At 36.2% G+C, this 24,817-nt stretch overlaps 1 protein-coding gene across 1 annotated transcript in view; it reads left to right on the plus strand.

Annotated features, from left to right (window-relative positions):
* Positions 1-462: 462 nt before the first annotated feature.
* LOC149173239 (large ribosomal subunit protein uL10-like) overlaps positions 463-24,817 on the plus strand; it is an 83,751-nt gene continuing 59,396 nt past the window's right edge. The window contains exons 1-5 of the mRNA XM_089426627.1: positions 463-902; positions 6,331-6,399; positions 6,486-6,584; positions 6,808-7,216; positions 8,360-8,441. Of these exons, the coding sequence (XP_089282753.1) occupies positions 645-902; positions 6,331-6,399; positions 6,486-6,584; positions 6,808-7,216; positions 8,360-8,441 (917 nt within the window). The 5' untranslated portion in view covers positions 463-644. The remainder of the gene's footprint in view (positions 903-6,330; positions 6,400-6,485; positions 6,585-6,807; positions 7,217-8,359; positions 8,442-24,817) is intronic.

Below are 24,817 nucleotides of genomic sequence, written 5' to 3' on the forward strand. Positions count from 1 at the left end.
AAACCAACAATGAAGTGTTGAGATAACATAAGAGAGTTCACCAAAACAATAAATTTCTTGCAATTGAGTGAAAGAACTTGAATAAGACCTTGGAATAGCCCATAGGCTATCACCTAGGCCATGAACCTTTTAGAACCAAAGACAACTTCACTCTTCCTAGTTAAAAACACACATTTGATTAAACAACTCTTCCCAATTTTTCTTGTAAGCTTGGTAGGACTACATCTTCATCATGTCTAATTTCTCACCCCATAGAGAAATAACACAAAATTTGAACCAAAAACTTCAAGTTTGGAGATTTCATTTCTATAGCCATTACCAATTAAACCACCCCAATAACACTTAATACTCCTGTGTAATTGGAGGCAAGTCAACTTTCATGCGAGAATACACATAATTTCTTCTTCCACCTTTGAAGAAGCTCAACATGTCATTTATCATTCGATACCCATAATTTCATTTTCTTATTGATCAAAGAGAAAGCATGAACGAAAGCATAGAAAGGCAAATTCAACCCCCGAAACCCTAACCCGAGCCAAAACCCTTACTTTCCTCCTCTATCAAAACCATATTCTAATTCGTCTTATTTCCCAGTAGCTGTTTAGGTTTTTGCAGCCTGCGAGAGCATTCCGCGCGGCACGAAAATGGGGTTCAAGGGAACCAAGGCCGAGAAGAAGGTCGTCTACGACAAGAAAATATGTGATTTGCTGGAGCAATACTCACAGGTGCTGGTCTGCGTTGCAGACAATGTGGGATCCAAGCAGTTGCAGGGCATTCGTGCCGGGTTGAGGCCCGATTCGGTCGTTCTTATGGGGAAAAATACCATGATGAAGAGATCCATTCGTCTCTATGCAGAGAAGTCGGGGAACACCGCCTACCAGAACCTGATTCCTTTGCTGGTGGTAAGTTTTATTTGTTTATTCAGTGCCTTTGTCTTTAAGGTGTTTAGTTGTCTAGACTTTTATCACATGGTTTTTAATTATACAGGGTTTTAAGGGTACAGTTTTGAAATTCCCTAAGTTTTAGGATTTGCTATTACATTGTGTTAGGGTATACTTTATTGGATAGGAAAATATATACATTTAGGTTACATCTTTTAAACAACAAGTACTGTGGCAGGTTTTGTGATCAATTTTAGGTTTATTCGGACTCAGAATGTATTGGTTTTTCTCTTGGATTAAGTTAGTCTTCTTCGCCTCGGTTTCTCTGATATGTTTGGTTTCAGTAGTTTGATCTTGTGCGTTGTGTTCTGTTCCAGCTTACTTTTTAGGGCTTTGAAATGTACTTTTTTTTAATATATTGTGCTTAATAGGCTTCGGGTCAAGTTTTAAAGTGCTAATCTATCAATATTCCACCAAGAGAGGATTGGGTATCCAACATCATGTGCATTTGATTTGTGTCTATAGTGGATATCTTGCACTACCGCAATTGCGTTGTGAGAGACAGATATGTTATACATTTTCTTTCATTGTAAGCTAAATCAAGCTCCAATAGAAGAGGAACATGGTTAGATTCCTCAATCCTCGAGGAGAGCTTGCTTTTGACTTTTCATGACCTCACCTCGGCATAACAAAGGCATGTATATTTTGCCTCAATGAGTGAGAAAGCACAGTGAAGGTAAGTACCTTTTACCTCCTATCTCAGGTAAGTTATTGCCTAACTTTAAGCTCATGTAAATAATACCTCTCAGGACTAAAGCATGTGTCCGTGGGTCTGTAAATATTTTAATGGTCTTCAGTGGTTGAATTGGGAATACTTGTAGTAAAATGATGCGCACCACGTAAATATTTCGGTGAATTGTTCAATTGCATGATATGAACCTAATGCGTTTTGTACCTGTGCCATCAGTAGGAGAGTTTTTGCAGACTATATTTGAAACGTCTCTAGATAATTAGATTCTGAGCTACTGAAGGTGAAAATCTATAGTTCTGAGTTCATTTTAGGGTTGTAATATGACATCAATCGGGTGTAGATGAGGTTGTAGGTTTTTTTTGGTCTATCTATCCCAAGAAAAACTGTAATTTTAATTCTCACCACGCAAATATTTTGCTGAATTGTTCAATTGCATGATATGAACCTAATGCGCTTTGTACCTGTGCCATCAGTAGGAGAGTTGTTGCAGGCTATATTTGAAACATCTCTAGATAATTAGATTCTGAGCTACTGTCAGGTGAAAATATATAGTTCTGATTTCAGTTTAGGGTTGTAATATGACATCAATCAAGTGTAGATGAGGTTGTAGTTTTGTTTTGTTTTGCCTTTTTGTTTTGTTTTGTTTCTGTCCCAAGGAAAAAACTGTAATTGCATTCGTATGTAAACAAAAATTTCAACTGCTCCAGTTCCGGGACCTCAAATGTCAAGACCACCACCTCTCCAGCCGCTAAGCCCCCTTGCACATCCTTTTCACCGACCTCCTTCCTTCCAGTGTCCAAATCTCCTGTTCCAGATTCTCCTACCGCCACAACCCTCTATGCTCTAGACCCCCTTCCTGACCTATTAGACACCAAATCAGATTGTATCCCTACAGGCATCACCTTTGGCTCCTCAATAACCCTTCCCTCTAATTGTGTACTTAGACCAAAAGTCACTGGCCCCCCCAACCTTCCTCTGTTTCATATTTGGTTGGGGCTGGAAGTGATTTGCTTTAAAAGACATGGTGCAATTGCCCAAAAGGTGCTCGTATTTGTGACATCTGTTGCATCTGAAAGTGATTCCTTCATAATTGAGGTCCAAGAGCCATTCATTCTCCTTCTTGATGTCCATGGTTAGATATAGTTTCGATCTCAAATCTAGTCCAACCTGGATTCTAGCCATCGACTAGTACTTGTTTTCCTTAAAAGAGTAGTTGCTTCCAAGTATTTCCCTAGGGTATTCCCAATATTCATGAAGCTTAGCGGATTTGACATGTGCATAGGAAGCCTAGGAATGTGAACCCATATGGGCATCACATCCCTAGTCCTTGTTTTCCTTAAAAGAGTAGTTGCTTCCAAGTATTTCCCTAGGTTATTCCCAATATTCATGAAGCTTAGCGGATTCGACATGTGCATAGGAAGCCTAGGAATGTGAACCCATATGGGCATCACATCCATTCTTTCCCTGCAACAACGAATAAAGGTTTCTAGAATTTAAAGGCAACTCGGGTGGAATCAATAAACCATACCTCTTTTATTACTAACTCCGCATCCCCTTTAGAATGAAAGAGTAGTTGAAAATTGAAAGTTGAAACCACCCTTTCGCAACAAGTTGAATTTCTGGGGGTGTCGAAACCATACTATTGAAATTTTCACTCTTCCATTTTTCCGGGGTTTCCACATTGAAGAGTCTCTTTCTTGCCCTCCCAACCAAAGTTTTTTCAGCTAGTTCAAAAGCATGAGCCATCTCCACGTCCTCCCCAACAGAAAGGTTGTATTGAATCGACCCCCTCTCACACTTCAACATCCAATTTTTCTTTGTGGGTTTTTGTTTCTTGCTTTGCCCCAAAACCACCTCTCCTATAGGTTCCTTTGAAATTCTTTTCGCTTATTATATTATGCCTTCGACGCCTCTGCCTTGGCTAGAGCCCTTGGGAATATCTACCTCCCACCAACTTCAACCGATGTCACTAGAAGATCAGGAAATGAAGAAAATTGTTTACCAGTGGGAGTGACTTCAACTTTAGGCTGGAACCAACTGCTTGAAGAACCTGCTTTCAAGCTAGAAACCAATCCTTTTTGCCTGAAACCCCCATTTGTGTTCTTGGACCAAGAATGTCAGCCATACCTGTTCCTTTGGACTGTTGAAAGAGCTCAATACCCTCAGAATCTCAACTAAGAGACCCAAGCATTCCCTCTCTACACTGAACCCTACCCCTTGGCTCTGTGGGATTGACATGTAGTAGACTACTTGGAATAGTTGCAAGGGGAGAGAAAACAATTACTGTATGCGCCTTGTGTCACCGACTTCCCGCTAGAGTTCACAATTGCTTCCACCAAGTAGTCGACAACTACTTCCACCAAGTAGTTGACAACATGTAGCCGACCCCAAGATTGTCAAGACTTCCCACCTAGAGGTGAGAATTCCAACTGGCCCATGACTCGTTGCTTTCTCTGCACCAGAAACCCTAAACATTGCCAGAGAAATGGAAATTGAGCTACCTACAAGACTTTCCGATTCATAAGCCACGAGTTCCATTGCTGCATGAAACAATACCCCTGCCAGCTCAGCTTTCCGAGCCCCAAGGGAACATCCACTGTTCAGAATCTGAACTCACCAGATCTCGTTGACTCAGAAATACCACTAGCAGCCTTCTAAACTTTGCTGCAAGCGGTTAATCTCTGACCACCACAAAAACCGTAACCCTCCATGCTTAAGCCTTCCTCTATCTGGTTCTCTCGATGAGGTTGTAGTTACTTTGATATTGAATATAATTTAAATAGAATCCAATTTGGGGTCAGCTAACGTAATATATAAATGTAAATACTGTTAGAATGTTAGGTTTGCAAACATTATAGGGATCTTTTGAGTTTAGTTTTAAAAGAATTGGCTAAATTGTTCACTTTTAAAGTGGACGGAGACTTAGAGCACACAAAATCTAGATGAAGAAATGGATTTTATTTAAACTAAAGTTGTGATGATACTACATAACTAAATTTGGAACTATGACTTAAATTCTCACTTATGAGCAATACTGTTAATTTTTTAACAATTTGCAAATTGCAACTACAAACCGTTGATGGGTTTGCTAACCACATGAAGTTAAGAATGTATCACAAACATAGTTTAAAAACTCAGAGTTGAACTCAGTACCGGCTGAGGGTCAACTCCGACTCAGACTAGTTGATTCCAATGACTCAGTCTTTGTAAAAAGTACATTAAATATTTAATTTTGATGAAAAATCATATTTTTAAAGATTTTCACTCATGTTTCCAAACTCAAAGCATTAGAATAATAGAGAGAAGACAACACTTGATCAAAGCATGCTCATGAATATATCTATCATATCAAAATGACACTGAGTGCATTGTCCAATACATGTAATATATAGAGATCAGAACAAAAACACATAACCCAATGCTGCTCCAAAAACCAACTCCAATTGCTCACAAACTCCTCACAAATGTTCACATAAATGCAATGAGATAGTTGTGAGGAAATATTAGGGGGTTGGGTCAACTTTATAGGCGTGGGAGAAGGGTAGAGGAGCTAGAAAATAGTTTAAACAAAAAAAATCTGATTTCAAGTCCGCCCAGCCTGCCTTTTTCCCCGCCGCCGAGACTGACCAGTTTAAATCAGGCTCGGTCGATCTGGCTGATCCATTACTGAACCAGCCGAATCGATGACCAACTCGGTTGGTTCGGTAATGGATTGGCCAGACCGACCGAGCCTGATTTACACTGGCCGGTCTTGGTGGCGGGAAAAAAGGCAGGCTGGGCAGACTTGAAATCAATTTTTTTGTTTGTTTGAACTGTTTCCTAGCTCCTTGTGAGGAAATATGAGGGGGTTGGGTCACCTTTATAGGCGCGGGAGAAGGGTAGAGGAGCTAGGAAATAGTTTAAACAAAAAAAATTGATTTCAAGTCCACCCATCCTGCCTTTTTTCCCGCCTTAGAGACTGACCAGTTTAAATCGGTTTCCCTTGGTCTGGCTGATCCATTACCAAACCGGCCAAATCGGTGACCAACTCGGTTGGTTTGGTAGCGGATCACTGTCTAACTGGATAATTTACCTAGTCGGTCTGGGCAGGGGGTACGGCTCGGTCAACCAGGCTGATTCCGAATCAGACAGGACTAGTTTTAAAACTATGATCACAAATGTATCGTGCAATACTTGTTTCTGCTCATTATATTCAATTTGTAAGCAATGAAATACAAACATGGAGATAACCCAGCATTGGATTTTGCCCACATGATTCGACATGACCTTAAAATTTTCTTTATAGAAAGACAACAAAGCTGTTTGTATTAGTTTGCATGTGACTGAATCTCTTTGTAAATGTATTTTGTTGGGTGGTCGTTGATTTTGATGAAGATGGTGCTTGGCCCACAGTGCACATTATCTGTGTCAATATTTATCCTTGCATTGATATGTGTTCCATTCACATTTGAAATTCTTGTGTACTTTATTTTCCTTGCTGTGTTAAAAGGTTATTTTCTTTGTTTTTATTCAAATTCTGTTGTTTGTTGTTTTTTATTAAAATATTATTCAGCGCAGTTATGTACCTTGTGTTTTTTCTTTCTTCAACTTCCTAGTAAACCTGAACATCATAAAAACTCAGTTCACCATTATATTAGAAAGTTTTCAAATCTTTTGGAGCTTAAAACTGAAGCTATTTGTTACTTAATACTTTTTTAGGGAAATGTTGGTCTTATTTTCACAAAGGGTGACCTCAAGGAGGTGCGGGAGGAGGTAGCGAAATACAAGGTATGTTTCTATTGTCATGTACTTGTATATTTTATCGAATTGCAGTTTTAAAGCAATACTTTCCTAATTCATCTCTAATTTTTTAGGTTGGAGCTCCAGCTCGTGTTGGTCTGGTTGCACCAGTTGATGTGGTAGTACCCCCTGGAAACACTGGTCTGGATCCATCTCAGACATCTTTCTTCCAGGTTTGGACATTTCATGAAAATATTTTGGTTATCTGCTGATATATTATGATGTATTATTGTTTGCATTTTAAGAAATACATGAGACAGAAGTAGCAACAACAACTTGTGCTATTTAATTACCAAAATATATATTCGAAATGATGAGATACCTGTCAACTTTGCTTGGATATTCGTCAAAGTTTGTGTTTAAGTATGGTCTGTTGTTTTTTTATATTATATACAGGTGTTAAATATTCCCACGAAGATTAACAAGGGTACTGTTGAAATTATAACACCTGTGGAGCTTATTAAGAAGGGAGACAAGGTCGGTTCTTCTGAGGCAGCTTTGCTTGCGAAGCTTGGCATCAGGCCATTTTCGTATGGATTGGTTGTGAAGACTGTATATGACGATGGATCGGTATTTGATCCTGAAGTTCTTGATCTCACAGAGGATGATTTAATAGAGAAATTTGCTGCTGGTATTTCTACCGTGACAGCTCTTTCTCTGGCCATTAGTTATCCTACAATTGCAGCTGTTCCACATGCTATCATCAATGGTTACAAGAATGTTCTAGCAGTTGCTATTGAACTTGATTACTCTTTTCCACTGGCCGAGAAAGTTGAGTACTTGAAGGTGAATTTGGAAAGACAATGTTAATAAAATATTTTTGTTAACTCCTATCATTGACTATGAAAATTGTTGTAAAAATGTCGTTTTGTATGTTATCTGAATATTTTGATTTTGCTTTGTCATGTAGGATCCAAGCAAGTTTGCACTTGCTGCTGCCCGAGTTGTTGGTGCTACATAAGCTGCAGCTGCTCCAAAGGAAGAGGAAAAGAAACCTGAGCCAGAGGAAGAGTCCGAAGAGGATATGGGTTTCAGTCTTTTTGACTAGATTGGAGGATTGCACAGCACAAATCATTAGAATTGATAATTTTAAGACAATTGCTATTCTTCCATTTTGTTGCAGTGTCAGTCCATTGAGGATTGTTGCAGTGTCAGTCCATTGAGGATTACACTAGTATAATTTTTTAAAGTAGGTGTATAATGTCTAGTCTGACGATATGTAGTTGAAGATACTATTATATTGGGTTGCTTTAATGAGTTATTTGTGAGGTATCCGAAGTGTTAGCTGTTTTGTCATTGCAATTTTGTATTGAAACAGTTAAGTTATATATGCTGAGCTCTATATCTCCGAAGGCATTTTAATTGTCTCTATTTTCTGTCATGGTTTCACATATGGCCATTCTTTCCTTCTGTTGGGTGAAAATGTAGTTTAAAGAGGTCAATTTTCTTCAAAATAAGGCCATAACAATGGCACCACGATAAGAAGCACTGATTAGTTTTTAGACTTTGCAGAATGGTATATGTTGAAAAGTGGACAAAGCCACCTTTTACTGGATCTTTTTCAACCGAGGATGGTTTTCAGTCTGGTATAAATCATCTTCTGGCAGGACCCTGAAAGCTCTCCCCATGTAATGCAATAGGCCCCCCCTTCAGCACTTCATGATGGCTGATGTGCTGGAGCTGTCCACCATGCCTTTAATATTGCATTAATTCATTTATGCATACTGTTTTCATCTATACCTCTAATGTTTCATCGAACTGATGAAACAGGGACAGGCATCAGTATCTTTAAAAACCCTAAATCATTGAAGCAAGCACATTTGTGTTCATGTCTACACTTCATTAAGGGTGCTACTGTGTGGGGTATGGCCTGAACCCTTTTCATCAATGGTTTAGACGTTAGTGAAGAATGCCATAATGTTTTATTTCTGTGTTGCATTTCATCTAGTGGTTTGGACATGGAGACAGATGCTTGAGCTTGGCTTTTTCAGAGCAGTTTCTGGCATTCTATTTCAGCTTGATTTCTGGCGGTAAGTTTGTGTTTTCTTCTGGCACTTTCAGATTTTTATGGTTTTTTGGTTTTATGGTTTTTGAGTTTTTCTTGTCTCTGCTTTGGGTTCTCGGGCCTTTATCCTGGGTTGCTTTCATCGGAGTATGGGTTGATTCTCTCACTCCATTAACTATTAAAAGATAAGATGATATTAAATTGAATAGTCTTAAAATAGAAATAGTTACTATATGGTTGCTAAAAATTTGGAAACACCGGAATATCTAGGGTGTTGGCCTTCATGCAGTGTAAACAAATATCTAGATGAATAGGTTCCTCCTTTGCAAATACCCCCGGTGTATCTCATAAGCCGTCTGAGTTTATGCATAACCTTCTGCTACTTCTTGCCTGGGAAGTCATGAAGTACCTGGGATTGCCTCGGGGAAACTTTCTCTAGTGTTTAATTCTTCCTGATGTCCCCAAAACATAATTGAGGTTTTAAATGACATGATAATTGAATCGAGGCATCTTAAATCAACACTAACTTATACAGGGTAGACCAGAACATCTTGGGTGTTTGCCTTTAGGCAGTATAAATTAATAATTTCTGGATGATTAGGTTCTTCCCTTTCTTCTTGTAAACACCAATCTGGGAAATATGCTTGTGGATAGCACAAGCCGTCCAATGTACCTCTCAAACTTTTCTCTGGAAAGAGATGAAGTGCCTCAATCCTCGTTAATGTCTCTAAAACCATTGATAGAGGAAGTCTTTTACAAGTCATCATGATCCTATACATATTATTTATAAAATGGGGGTGTTTATCTTCATTTCTTTCCTTAAGTACAAAGTGTTGAATATTCATCTTCATTTCTTTCGAAAAGTATGTCTTCAAAAAATTCTAGAGCACTGGGTGAACTAGAAGGACTAGAGACTTGTGCTGGTATTGAGTTGCCACAAATGCCTGTCTGTCTTCGCACTTTTTAACCTTGCAGATGCAAACTCGGTCTGTCTCCTTGAATCTTGGCTGCAAGCCATTCTAATGCTGTTCTTAGACCTTGCTACGGTGGAAAATATCTACATCAAAATATTTGAGTTCCTATGTTATGATTCTCTAAAGGGATCTTTGCTTCATGATGTGCACGGATAATTCCAGGGATCATGTGACTCGATTGGAATGTTTTGAAAGCAAATTTTGCATGTGTTACCTGGATATTGTCTTGTGGAATTTGAACAAGTTTAGCAATGTCAGTTAACGTGCAGCACGCTGGGTTTTGAGTGAGCTTACTCAGTGCATACAGTAGTATCATTTTCATCTTTTTTTCAAATTTCCATATCCACCGGGTTCAAATGGGACAACGCTTTGTGCAAGACCGATTTCGACTTTTGTTTTGCTAGCTTCCTCATCGGTGTCAAGTATGCATTTTCCCTAATCGGTATTTACGAGCAAGAAAAACGCTAGAATCTGAAACCTGGCAGGTCAGAGTGGGGTTCTTTATTCTGCTGAAGTCACCACCCCAGACTTTCACTTGACCCCAACTACTGCAATCACAACTCACCCCACTAGCAAGAAGTGTCCTTTGACAGTTAAACATGTGAGTGGTGTGACTTATTGCGGTTGGGGGCTTCACATAATTTTTCTTCGATGGTTCTACATATTAATTCGAAATTCAGGTTCACGTCTGCGCACACACCTACTTCTTGTATAACTTTGTATTTTATTAATGAAAATAAGTTTTCTTTAACCACTATAGGAAATGTCACGTTAGAAGGTTTGAGAGAGATTGCCTCGTTTAAAATTATTATTATATAAATTAAGAAGGATTCAACATTTTATATTTTGTATTAACTCTTCCAAAGTGACATCTGGCATCTGGATACGTGGGATATGTATCTGGAATGGTGGAGAAAATTTTAGGGTCTAAATTTTGTTCTCATGTTAAATTTTCATCTTTTTATCCCAAAACGAGATTTGATAATGTTTTATTTTAAAATAATCTGCTAAGGTAAAGGTTAAATTTTGACCATTAAACTATAGCATAAAATTATTTTACCTAAACACAAAATTTTGACCTTAAACTAATGGGCTGACTCACCTTGAACAACTACATGTTTGACTCAGGATTCTTATGGCCAATTTTTGCAATCTGGTGCCCTTGCATCATAGCCACCATGAAATATCTACAACAAAATAAAGAAAAAAAACAGTCAAAAACTTAAAACATAATTAAACTTTCAAATAAAAGTTACATAATTGAATTTTAGAAATCTAAAACTAAAGATAAGTAAATTTTAAATTAAAAATTCTAATGAATGATGACTTGTCACTTACGTGGCATGCAGAGGGTCTTTTCCCTAATAATATCATCAAAGCCAAATAGGCCAACCCAATCCTGATAAAATTGTATCTTGCGATTGATTTTGCTACGAAGCTCAGGATCAAGTACCGTCCTCTAAATATAGGAATGGAGCCCTTCTGTCACTTTTCCATCAAAATCAAAGTCACATTTGTATGAAAATGCGGGGTTGAGGAAGAGTGTTGTTGCATGGGTGGGTTGATGAATCATCTTTGCCCATCGATTATCAATTACATCCCATAACATCATATGCCTATGAAGTCCAACAGAACCTTTGTCTGCACAATAAGAACGAATGGCTTTCTTGGCCCTATCCATGGCCTCATACAAATAACCCATTGCAAGCGTGTCCCTAACTACCAATCGCAGAGCCTGTACTATAGATTCACTAACTGAGCATCTAACTGAGCACGCTTCTTATACTCCCTGCCAAAATGTGTTAGTGTAGACCATTTTTGGAATGACTCTCCTGTTGTATCTACAATCACACCATTCATCAAAAACAAACATTTACTTCAACTCGAACTGACATTGAAGCAAAGACTGAAGAGTAATAAAGTTGGTGGTAAAACGTGTGATTGCAAGACGCTTCAACTCTTTGTTTCTTGTGTATCTCCTCATGAGGCTAAGAACAAAAACATGGTTATAAATAAAACGCTCCTAGCCATATCAATCACCTCCTTGATGAAGGAGAGTTTCCACATATTTTCAAGCAACAAATTGATACAATGCGCTGCACATGGAGTCCAGAATAATGTGCAGTGTCTCTCCATAAGCATCCTACCTGTAGACACATAATTCGCTGCATTGTTTGTTATGAATTGCACCACATTTTGCACACCAATATCTTGGATAAACCCATCTAACAACTCACATATCATTGCTGCATCTTTTATATGTGTTGATGCATCCAATGATTTAATAAACATGGTACCTTTAAGACAATGTACTAAGAAATTTAGAAGGGTCCTAACTTTCCTATATGTCCAACCATCAGACATCACTGTGCATCTAGACACTTCCCTTGTTTGTTTCAACTCTGCCAATCTAGAGTTGATGTTCTGCTTTTCTACTTGAAGAATTAGCCCCCACAACACCTCATATGTAGCGCTTTTGTACTTGGGCCCACAATAGCAATAACATCACACATTGATTGTCAAAATGGATTTGTTTTGGTGACGTTGAGAGGTAAGTCGTTCCAAAAAAGACACCTCCCTATAACTCTATTTGCTTCTTGCTTCTTCATTTCTTTAACAATTGATTTTATGGAAGGTTGTGCTCCATGTTCTGTTCGTGGAATAAAAAATGATGACCTCGCACTCCCAGTAACATTAACACTCACAGTAGCAGGGGATGTTGTGGAGCCCCTCCCCCTACCCTCAGCCTCAAAATCAAAAGAAAATACCCCGAAAGATCTACTTGCACGTTCAATCTTATTTCTCTTTGCCTCTTCCTTCTTTAAGGTCTTTTTCATTAATTGCTTCAAGAGCTTTTTGTATAAGTTTCACGCTAGAGACTGTACAAAGCCCAACATCATGTCCAGGGAGTTTAGCTAGATGGTATTTCAATTGCGTAACCCTTCCTGTCATCCTGGCCATACACAATTTGCATGATAGATATGTCCTATTTGTCCCACCCTAGACTCCCCATACTCCCAAAATGGGTCCAAGGCTTTTGATATATTTGTAGTGAGCTAGTTCAAACCTAGGGCACCAAAAAATTGGAAATAATGATTAAAGTTTAAACACCCACACAAAAAATAATAACCACCTCATTTTAATTTTTTTTTTTTTGATACATTATTTACAATGTGAATTCAATGAAAAATGGAAATAAGAAGGTGCATTTGAAAGTTAAAAAAAGATACGAGTTTGCTGTCCAAATATGGAGAAAACCTTTGCATTCGTTGATGGGCATGAAAATAATAGCAAATGGAAAAAAAAGAAGCAAAATGTTGGTAGGCAAAGAGGCAAGCAAGAATAACCCTAAATCTATGAAAAAATCATTAACATAGGGGCTTTTAAGAACATACTTGTTAATGGAAGAAATGAATTTTGTCTCATTGTTCTTTAATCTTTGATCCACAAAAAATTCTTAGTGGGTGGTGATAATTGCTATTTGATCCTCAATACCTCTTTGACAACCATCACAAAGCTCTTCCCCTTCTTCTCGAACACACAAAAATTGAAATGAGGAAACAAAAAGACAAATTTCCCTTTCCTAGTCGCGGCCCAGTGATATTTTATATCGTTACGTGATTTTTTGCCAAGATATCGACGATTTCTCGGAAATATCATGATATTTTCGAGAGAGGAAAAATCGCAATATTTTATCGGTGATATTTCCTAAAATCACTGATTCAAACTACTAACGTCATCCTTCTTTTGCTACCTATATTAAAAAAAGAGCAATGCCATTGAAGATCCTCAAGCTATTAATGTGGGTTACCAATTTCATGATTTGTCTTTTTTGAATTGGGTGCCATGTTCAACAAGCATTTCCATTGTGAGGGTCAAATTGAGACCATTTGGTTGTGACTTGTAATATGCATTTGGTTGACCTCCTCTTCCCAATCTCTCTACATTGCACCTCCCATCCACTTCAAATTCACTATTTGTGATCTAGACTTCTAGCCAATGTTTCGTCCCAGTCTCATTTGAAGAGTCTCTTGTTATCCAATACCACCAACCATTTCTTTGTCCAATTGTCTTTGATTTGTAAATTGCCGTGGATATTCCACTAGACAATTTGTCACAACTATAATAAAACCATATTTAAAAAGTCTAGATCTAAACTATTAGGGTTTTATTTTCTTTAGATTTATGGATTTGTAGATTATTGTTAGTTGCATATGCATGCAAATTAAAATTATGCAGAGAACAATGAAATAAAAACTCACAAACCACGATTTGACACAAGATATACCTTGTGAAACCTTTATGGGAGAAAATCCAACTGAAAGGTGAAGTCGCTTTGTTGTCTTTCTATGAATATAAAATCTGTGTGAGTACAAAGAAGTGAGGATAAGGATTGTGGCATATGGGCTACTGCGATTCACAAATCTTCTCTATGTGCTCTATTCTCTTTCATATATTTGAATTTTTTTTGTTGTATATTCAAAAAATTCTAGAGCACTGGGTGAACTAGAATGACTAAAGGCTTGTGCTAGTATGGAATTGACACAAATCCCTGTTTCTCTTCACACTTTGAATTTGTAGATGTAAACTTGAAGAGGTCTTTGTCCTTGAATCTTGTCTACAAATCATTCTAATATTGTTCGTAGACCTGAATTTCCGACGATGAAAAATATCCACTTCCAAATATTTTTGGGTTGCTTTGACATGATTCTCTAAAGGATCTTTGTTACACGATGTGTAATGATAATTCATTGGATCATGTGTTACTTTGTTTGCATGTTTTGGAAGTTGTGTACTACTAGGATAATGTCTTGTGAAATTTGAACAAGTTTATCAATGTCAGCGAATGGTGCCACATACTTGGTTTCGAGTCAGCGTACTCAGTGCATACGATAGTGTCATTTTCATCTTTATTTCCTAATTTCCATATCCTATGGGCTCAAATGGGACAATGCTCTGTATAAGAACCATTTCAACTTTTGTTTTTAGCTTCCTCGTGTCAAGCATGCATTCCCCTAAATGAGGGAGTATTTACAACAAGCAAGAACAACACTAAAATATGAAGCCTTTGGCAGGTCAGAGTGGGGGTTATTTATTCTACCAAAGTCACCCAAAACTTTCACTTGGCCCCCCTACTGTAATCACAACTCGTCCCACTAGCAGGAAGTGTCCTATGACAAACATGTTAGTAGGGAGACTTAGTGCGGGTGGGGGTAATAACAATGCTCTGTTGTCACTGACCAAGCAATCCCTGACTCACATAATTTTTGTTAAGTGGTTCAACATATTAATTCAAAATTCTAGCTCACATTTGCACATGCACTTGCATGTTGTATAACTTTGTATCCTATTAATGAAAATAGGTTTTTTCTGACCACTAAAAGAAAATATTCAACACTTGGTCACATTAGAATGTTTGAGAGAGATTGTCTAATTTAAAATTACTATCATAGGAATTAAAAAAGATTTAACATTTTATATTTATTACCCCTAAATTGACACCATGCATGTGTGTGGGATAAAAAGGAAAATTTTAGTGTGTGAATTTTGTTTTTTCTTCGCAAAAAGGGATTTGCTAATGTTTGTTTGTTTGTTGTTTTTTTTAATAATGCAAGATTTGCTAATGTTTGTTTGTTTGTTGTTTTTTTTAATAATGCAAGATTTGCTAATGTTTGTTTGTTTGTTGTTTTTTTTAATAATGCAAAATTTCTATAGGATAAATTATTTTACGTTAAGGTTAAATTTTGCCCAGTAGTCTAATAAGTTGAATTTTTGCCCTTCTTTTGGGCATATTTTTGTTCAAAATCGAACCAGAAATTGGGAAAATTGTAGTGCGCAATTCGAGTGCCTCGGGGGGTTTTTCCAGAGAACTAAATTCATATGTATTCAAAAATGCAATTTAAATGATAGAAAACTATGATCCTTTTTTCAATTTTTTTTTTTTTAAATCCGTGGGGGACAACCATACAACAAAATTACAAAAAGGATTTGATTGAAGTTGCTAATGTCATCCTTCTTTTTTTGCCTAAATTAAAAAAGGACACAACGATACAACAAAATTACAAAAAGGATTTGATTCAAGCTGCTAATATCATCCTTCTTTTTATGCCTAAATTCAAAAAGGAATGATGTCATTGAATATCCTCAAGCTATTGATGTAGGCTTGCAATTTCATGATTTGTCCTAATGCACTGGGTGCTATGTTCTTTCTACAAGCATTTCCATTGTGAAGGTCAAATTGGAGACCATTTGGTTGATACTTATTTGTAATTGGAGAATCTTAGTCTGCAATTGATTGAGCTCCTCTTCGCAATCCCTCTGCATTGTGCCTCCCATCTGCTTCAAATTTTCCACCTATGATCCAATCATCCAACCACTATTTTGTCTCAGTCTAATTTGAAGGCTCCCATGTTCACCAAAACCTCTTACCATTTCTTTGTCCAATTGTATCTCTTGAGAAGCCATACTAATTTCTTCATCAACAAAGTCTGCCACAAACCACAATGGAGCAACATGAATTCGGTCCTCTACCAAATTTAGGTGAGATTTTTCTTGAATTTCCCTTCTCTTTAGAGAAATTTTAATAATGAAACTATTGGAGAGTCAACCAATTCAGCTAAATAACAAATGGTAACACATATTTCCTAAGGGGTTACTATAAATCTGCACTTGCCATGTGCTTCCTTAGTATGATTCTCAATAATCCATACAATGCCGAAATTAAAATCAAGAGCTTCCTTCTTGCAGTGAAGATCTGCTTCTCCCATGGGAGCCAAATCCACCTGAAACTGTTTGAAGGGAGTATTGTACACCTTGCTCTATTGCTCATTTTCCATTGAAGTGGTTGACATCACAATTCATTGGTATTAAAGTTTAGTGGCATGTATATATATGTGACGCCAATGGCATCCCAGTTCAATATATGGCAATTCATAATCAATCCAGTTATGAGTAGCACTACGCTATGTATGTCATCTAAGAATGTATTGTATCTCTTATACAACTCAACATTATTTATGGTCACTTTTCAGTTCAACATTATGTATAATATCGTTACAGTCCAGTAGTAGTGGTGATATGTTGTAACACTTATATCGATATGGAAATCTAATGATGACACACTTATATCAGTATGGCCATCTATTAATGGCAATGTTATAGTTTTTTTCACAAATGAAGTTCTAAACAAGGCAAATATAGACTCTGGATAGCTTAATGTATTATGGATTAGGATATTTTTTTCCTTGTACCTCTCTACTGAACTAATGACAATATAATAGAAGAATATTTTGGAATATTTTTCCCCCTTGTGGGGTTTTGCCCCAGTCTGTGATCAAATCTTGGTGTTCTCTTTGTGCATGCTTTCTTCTTGTGATCTTTTATATTTTGCTGCTAGGATGATGTCATTATTTTTCTATATAATTTCTAATGATGTTTAAATGATATGAGGTGAATGTAACATGAAAATGGAGAAATGCAATTATCTAAAGCAAAGAACAATGTAGCTATATGAAAATTAACATGGTATAAGAGTTGGGTTGAAGAAAATTCATTAAGACCACCCCTTGAAGACACCAATGATGAAGAAGTAAAGGTGTTGGAGACCTAAAATAATGCTAGAGTTTGAAAGAAAACCTAGTCAACGTTGCTAGAGGAATTAGGTTTGGTGGATCATGAGGTTAGGGTTTGGAAGAAACCCTTCGAAGAAGTATGACCGTGATATGATGAAGACTTGAAGTGTTAAAGTTGGCAATGATAGATCAATTCCCTCGTTTGGCATATCCTCTTTTGATGGCACTCTTCACCCTTGAAGACCTCTTGATGACGTCATTCATCATGGGGAATTTTGGATTTTTTGTCTTCCTCCAAATGTTTCTTTTTTAGGTCAGCTCCCCTTCATGTTGGCTCATGGATGAAAAGACATGTCTTTTCACCCCATGTCAACCACTATAAATATAACATATTTCATCCTCATTTCGGCACCTCATCACAACAACACATTCTCTCTCCTTTCATTGGTTCGTTCACATCCAGGGAAACAAATTCTTCTCACACATGTGAAGGGTGGATTGAGCATCTCTATTCTTACGCGTTGACCTTTATGCAATGACCTTTGACCAACTTTAACTGAGGCTTATTTGGCACTATTTTTCTATGATTTTGGTGGAGATATCTCTGTTTGGGCAGGCCATACATTCTAGCACATGAATCGAGGATTTTGGTGAATTTTAACCTATGTTGATTGCAGGGTCTGATATCAGGTTGACCATATAGTTGAATTTTTGGTTGACCGAGTTTGACTGCTACTTTGTTGACTGTTTTTGTTACTGGTTGACCTCCAAGGAAGTTTGAATTGCTTTGACCTCAATTGAGCTCAAGGAGGACTCTTTTTTTTGATGCATTGACCACTATTGAATTTTTAGTTAGGGTCGTTTGACTATTGTTGACTGAGAGCAGGATCACAGATTTTGATTGGGCCATCTAGATCACTAAGGGCAATGGTATTGGATCATCTATTGTACTATATTGGACATTCTCTCTTTGTTGAACATTTGATATTTGATAATAAGAAGGATTGATCAAGAGTTTTCCCCATCTTAGGGTTTTTCTGTGGCTTGAGCTAAATTCTTGTGTTCTCTTATCTTGGTTTGTCTTTTGTATTTTATTATTTATGTTCTATCTACAATTACTATCAATGTGTATTAATGGTTAATGTGTTTTCTATTGAAAATTAAAGTGGAAATTATCATTGGGCTAATAAAAGGACATTGAAGTAATTGTTGCAAGCATGGAACATACCACTGTTATCTAAAATTAACATGTTACCAGAGCCTAGGTGACGACAAGCCCAAGCAAGAGAGAAAATAAATCACTAAGATATTTGTTGGACAAATATTATTGGAAAAGTCTCCATGGCCTCTACATCTTACTTCAAAACTAAGGACAAGCTCAATGACAACTCTGACTATCATGCATGAAAGATGAATTTGGATTTGACTTTGGAGGAGCATGAAGTATTGGACTATGTGCAAGGAAAAGTGGTGGAGACTCCTATAAAGGCACTTTCTTATGCTAAGACGAAGTATAGAAGAGGTGAGGTCAAAACAAATAAAATTTTGATTGACTCCATTCAAAAGCATTTAGTTGCCTATATTTACGATTTGAGAACTTCTAAGGAAATGTATGATAAGTTGGTTGGGATGTTCAAAGTGAACAATGCAAGTTGAAAGATATAAAGATGGAGAAGGGGGAGTTTATCCAATCCTACTTCAGGAGAATAAATCAAATCAATAATTCCCTGCTATCTATTGGAGAAGTTATTGTTGATAGAGAGCTTACTCTCATTTCTCTTGGAGGTCTTTCAAGACTATGGGATATATTTTTCATCACCATTCTCAACAATGAAAATATACCTGGTTTTGATGAGTTATTGGCTAGATGCACTCAAGAGGAAACACGGATGATGGAGAGAGATAAATCCAACAATGACAATGAATCTACTGCTTTCTTTGCACATGCTAAGAGGAAGAATGATGTTGGTCCAAGGAGATAGGGTTAAGGGTATAAGAAGGGATTCAAAGGAAGAGGCAAATGGAAATGCTACAATTGCAAGAGGTTCGGCCACTATGCTAGAGAGTGTCCTCACAAGAAAAATCCTCCAAGGGACGACAATAACAACAATAACAATTTCAAAAGCAATGGAAATCAAAGGAACAATAGATATAACAACAAAGAAATGAGGAATGCTCCCGCTGCTTGAGAAGGAAATAGTTGACCTCCCAAGAGGAAAAGAAATGCTAGGTATGATGAAAGTAATGTTGTAGAAAAAAAATATGAGTTCTATCTTATTTCTACTCTATCTATTGCCTCCCCTTTGGATACTTTGGATCATTGGTTAATTGATAGTGGAGCCTCAAGGAATTTCAATGGATACAAGGAGGCCCTCTGAAATTTAGCTGAGAAGAAAACTAATCTAAAGATCATACTTGGAGATACTGCCACATATCCCGTGAAAGGGATAAGAACTGTCACTCTTCAATTGAATTATGGTCAAAACATACATCTACAGGAAATTTGTACGTGCTCAATTTGAAGAAGAACACGGTGTCTATTTCTATGATGGAAGACAAAGGCTTCAAGGTATCTGTTGATGCCTCGAAAATCGTTGCAACAACATTGGGGGATAACCACCCGGTCCGGACCTTAAAGCAACTCCTTTTCCGTTTGGTGTGGTGGCTCCGACTGGTTTAACTAGGTCCAGTTACCTTCTCCCTATTGCTATTGGTTTATGATATATCTTTACATACCAATAGACATGGATATCAGATCACTTCTTCTTGCTGATTAGGCAAGAGAATGACCCTTAAGCTGATTTGGGTTCAGCGAAGGCACAACTAAAGTTTTGCCTCTTTGAGGAGATGACTTAAAAGAATGTAGAATTTACTCTAAATGCAAGCTTATTCTATGATGCAAGCAAAAGAAACTAATCTAAATCCTATCTTAATTAGGCAGATATAGATCTAACCCAACTAAGAGCAAGATAATTAAAGTGTTGAGATTTAAATATGTCTTGTTTATAATGAATATCAAGTTAATGAAGTAGTTCAATTAACTGATATTATAGTTACCAAAACACATCCCATTGAGACCTCTTAACTGAAATAATAAACCAACAACGTTCAAGAAGTAGTTCATAAAAATGATATTAATTATCAAATCAGTAAATCCAATAATTGAATAATGATATGTGGAAATAGTTCACAACACATTACCATTCAATAAATCAGTTTTATAAGACAGTTTTCTGAGTAAATAGTTACTCAGAAATCAAATTTTAATTCATAAGAACAGAGATACCTAATAACAAGATTGAGACAAATTACCCATATTGACAATAGTGCACAAACATGAATAAAATGAGATATTACTGTTACCATAAAAATGAAACTGATATTTGAAATAGTAGTATTAAAAATACCAATTTATTGCATCCATTTCTCTGATCTTGGTCTCCAATAGTCCTTTACATTGCTTGAACTTCTGCCTTCAAAGCTAAAGCCACAATAGTGAAAACTCTGCCTCTCATACATAATTCAAGATACAAAGGAAAAATCCTCAATAATCCCCAGATCTGAGATTTTCTCTCTTCTCTCCTACAACTCTAAATTCCTATTACAGTAGTGCTTTTAGAAGTCTAGCATTGCAGAGGAGAGCAACCCTGATTCCATTTTGCAATCTATTACTTATACTATTTGTGAAAACATTATTGAGAGAAGAGTTTGTTGAAGAGAAATCTGTTAAATCCAATTTTACTTGCTCAAAATTCTGATCTTCAATTGTTGGAGCATTCTCATTGATTGAGATCTTTTTCTCCATATTTTTTCCACCGTTTTCCTGCAAAAAGAAATAAAAATAAATTAAAATGCAACAATAAAATCAACATGGAGAAAATATGGAGAAATAAAATCAAATTCTATTTAAATAAATAATTGAAAATAAAATATAAACTTTCCTTTGATGCATGGGATGGTTTAATTGGCCAGAGATATGATTAACCAATGGATCTGCAATTACAAGAGGTTTTGGACAAATGAAAATGAAGAAAATAACTCAGAAAATTGATTTTGTTTTCAAAATTCGGAGCTTGATCTTCTGCCTGATTTTTGACCCAATACATGATTAAATCTATTAGTGAAACCTCTTCAAAAATGTTCTCCTTGATTTTCTCTTTCCAATGAGTCGTCCTCGGCCTCATTTGGCCAAGTAAAACTCATTCTATGAACTTCCAAAATTGATGAGTCAAATCTGGCATGAATCTGGAAATTCTGTTGCTGGGTTAAAAAAAATCAAAATTCTCATTAAAAATTAAATCCTAAATTAGAATTCTAATTAATTGTTAATTATAAACTAAACTAACTATTAATAAACTATTTATTAATTTAACTAACTGATATTTAATTAACTATTTATAAACAAATTTAATCTAATTAAAAAAACTAATTAATATTAATCTAAATGATATTTAAATTTAAATTAAATTAATTAAACATTACATATATTAATTAATTTAATTAATATAATATATCACATATAAAATATTAATATAAACTAATATTAAAAAATATATCTACACTTACTCCCATTACCCTTATTCGCTCCATTAGTTTTAACTCATTTCAAATGAGTTTTTGAAAATAAAACATCACATAAGCTTTTACACTTGGTTAATGCCCTCTTGCATTGGCAAATCGGATCGGATCGGGAGGAAGAGGGATATCGGAGTTTTATTATAATGCAAAACAAAATCCCCGATGCGATGCCTTTTGACGTAAGTTTTTCGGCGATCGGAGGTATGGAGGAGTATCGGCAATCGGAGGAGTGTGGTGTTGGCCATCGACATCGGGGGTATGGTAGGTATCGGGGTTTGTTAATATGTGTCAAGTCAAAAATCCCGATGCGATTAATTTAATTTTATATATTAAATTTTAATTAAATTAATTATATTTTATATAATAATTAATTTAATTATTTTGAGATTTAATATATAAAATTAATGTTTTGTTTTGATTTTATTTTGATGAAATTTAGTTATGAAATTAACTAAACTACAACCACTTAGAAAATAAATGAAAAATAAACTACAGCCACTTGAATGTTTGGATTTTTGAGATTAGGATTTGATTTGTAAATTGGAGTGAATTTCTTAAAATCGTGATAATTGATGGTTTGGCTGCATAACTAAAAATGAAAAAATGTTAGTAAAAACTCACTACGAATTAATATTTAAACTGAATGCATTATTGAACTAATTTATTTACAAAATGCGATATTGTACATTTTATGCATTTTTAACCCAGGCTACATAAATAATCAGACTTTCAAAAGAGTGCCATTTTCAAACCAGTTGACCAAATGAGGCGAAACAAGCGTCAATGTGAATCTTATAAAAAATCGATTCTAACAAAGCAATCAAAACAAGAATCCAAAGAAAACTAAAAATTAACAAAAGCGTAGGGCAATCAACTAAAATAAAAATCCAGAAAGGTATTTGGCCAAATTTTAATAGAAAGGGTCCCCATTATTCGAAGTGGATGCATCAATAATGGGGGGGTTGTGTTTTTACCACAAAAGTATCATTCATTGATGGAAAGGTACGTATATCACATAGAAACCCTAAATATGCATTTAGTTTTGGATTTAGGGTTGATGGTCTCTATCACATTGGTGGAAGTCCTTTGGGAGATTTGGTAAGTGATACATCTCTTCAATGTGAATTATGGCACTAGAGATATTCCCAATTACATTACAAAGCCTTATCTGGGGTAAGGAATATGGTCACAGGGATGCCCGAGTTTAAAATGAACCATGAAGGAGCCTGTCAGGGATGTGTAGATGGGAAACATACAAAGGGACCATTCCCTTTTAGTGAAAACATGAAAACTGGTATTCTTCAATTGGTCCATTCTAACCTATCTGGTGCCTTGCTCGTAACCTCATTAGGAGGATACACATACTATGCAAATTTTGTGGATGATTTCTCATGCAAAGCATGGATTTGTTGCCTGAAGAAGAAGGATGAAGTGTTCAAATGGTTCCGTTCTTTCAAAGCACTGGTGGAGAATCAAACAAGGAAGAAGACCAAGACGTTAAGGATTGATAATGGAACCAAATATGAATAGAGTGAATTCAATGAATTTTGCAGGGAGTATGGAATTAAGAGGGAGATAATTGTTCCATACACTCCATAGTAGAATGGTGTTGCTGAAAGAAAGGATCAAACCATTATGGAAGCCACCTGTGCCATGATCTATGATCAAGGTCTACCAAAATTCTTGTGGGGAGAAGCCACCAACACTTCCATACATGTTAAAAATAAGAGCCCTCATCAAGCCTTGGATTTCAAGACACCCGAGGAATTCTTCACTGGTAAGAAACCCGATGTTTCTAATTTTAGAATCTTTTGTTGTCCTGTATATTTTCATGTTCCTAAAGCGAAAAGGAATAACTTGGAAGCTTCCAAGAAGAAAAGTATATTCGTTGGATAAAGTGAAAATTCAAAGGCATATAGAATTTATGTACATGATCAAAGATATGTATAAGTAAGTAGAGATGTTACCTTTGATGAAGACAATTTCCTCGGGAAAGCCAAAGATCTCCCCATCTCAAGGAAGGACGATGATGATGTTGTTGAAAAACAAGAAGAACCTATGATGGATGAGCCAATGCCTAATGTTGATGGCCCTATGGATCCTCTTGATCCACTTCATGGTGATTCCTTTACCTCAAGGAAAAGACCAATATGGCTCAAGGATACACTTCAAGATGTTGAAAAGCATACTGCTCCAAGAGGGACATTTCATGAAAGTAAGAAGCCTAACATGTATTAAGGGTACTTGGCTGCCATGAGTAATATTATTCAAGCCGAACCTTGCATGTTCGAAGAAGCTATAAAACACCAGGTATGATGTTATCACTCATAAATAGCCCCGCCGTGGAGGGATATCACTAAGGTAACCTCAAACCACTTTGAGGTTGAAAGCTGGCCCTTCACATTGGTAGAAGGTCTATGATATGCTCCATGGCCAGATTAAAGTGGAAGTTTCTAGACTTGGTTGGAGTATGGGAAGAAACCATTGGGCAATGGAGTCATAGTGAAATCAAACTTGGTTTTTCAAAATAGTTTAGAGGAAGCCAATCTCATAGGCAAGGTAGTCAACTATTGATAGACTTACAATTTGCAGGCATGAAATATGAAAAGGAAACATTCAAAGTATTAAACAAATCATCATAAAGATGAATTTTGCATTAACTTATCAAACTAAAAACACGAGCATCAAGATATCACAGATATAGAGCATCAACCGTGAATTCCACATCAATGACACTCCATTTCGATACAAAAGAAAAAACACATTAATGACAAATTGAAAGAAGTACAAAAAAAGTAGAAAACAAACTGCAATAATGGACACATGAATATTTGGACAATATCTTAATGCCTCTGTTCGAATTACCTTTCATTAATTTTTTGAGGAAAGTACACAATACACAAGGGTTTCTTCTCCAAAATTTGAACCCTTCATTCATTTTCATAAATCTCTTGATAGAAAATAAAATTCTAATCAAGATCCAGAGATAATGGATCTCAAACATATTCATCTATATTTAGCTTACTAAGTCAAAAAATATGGATATGGTTAGATATGATCGCCAAGTCGAATTTGATGAGGCGACCTTCAACTATTGACTTGGAATTTTTATAGGAAACATAATTTCGAAAAATCTGGAAAAATAGGCCTCAAAGATACATTTGAATTTTTCAAACCATGATGGATGTTAAAAAATTGAGGGATATATTTTTAATTGCTCCGATCCCTCCAAAAACCTCCTTTGGTTTACTAAAAATAATTTCTAGTAGTTTGGAAAC

Source organism: Pinus tabuliformis, chromosome 4_2, assembly GCF_031772625.1.
Source record: "Pinus tabuliformis cultivar Carrire ecotype Pingquan chromosome 4_2, CPIR1, whole genome shotgun sequence".
Classification (NCBI taxonomy): Eukaryota; Viridiplantae; Streptophyta; class Pinopsida; order Pinales; family Pinaceae; genus Pinus; species Pinus tabuliformis.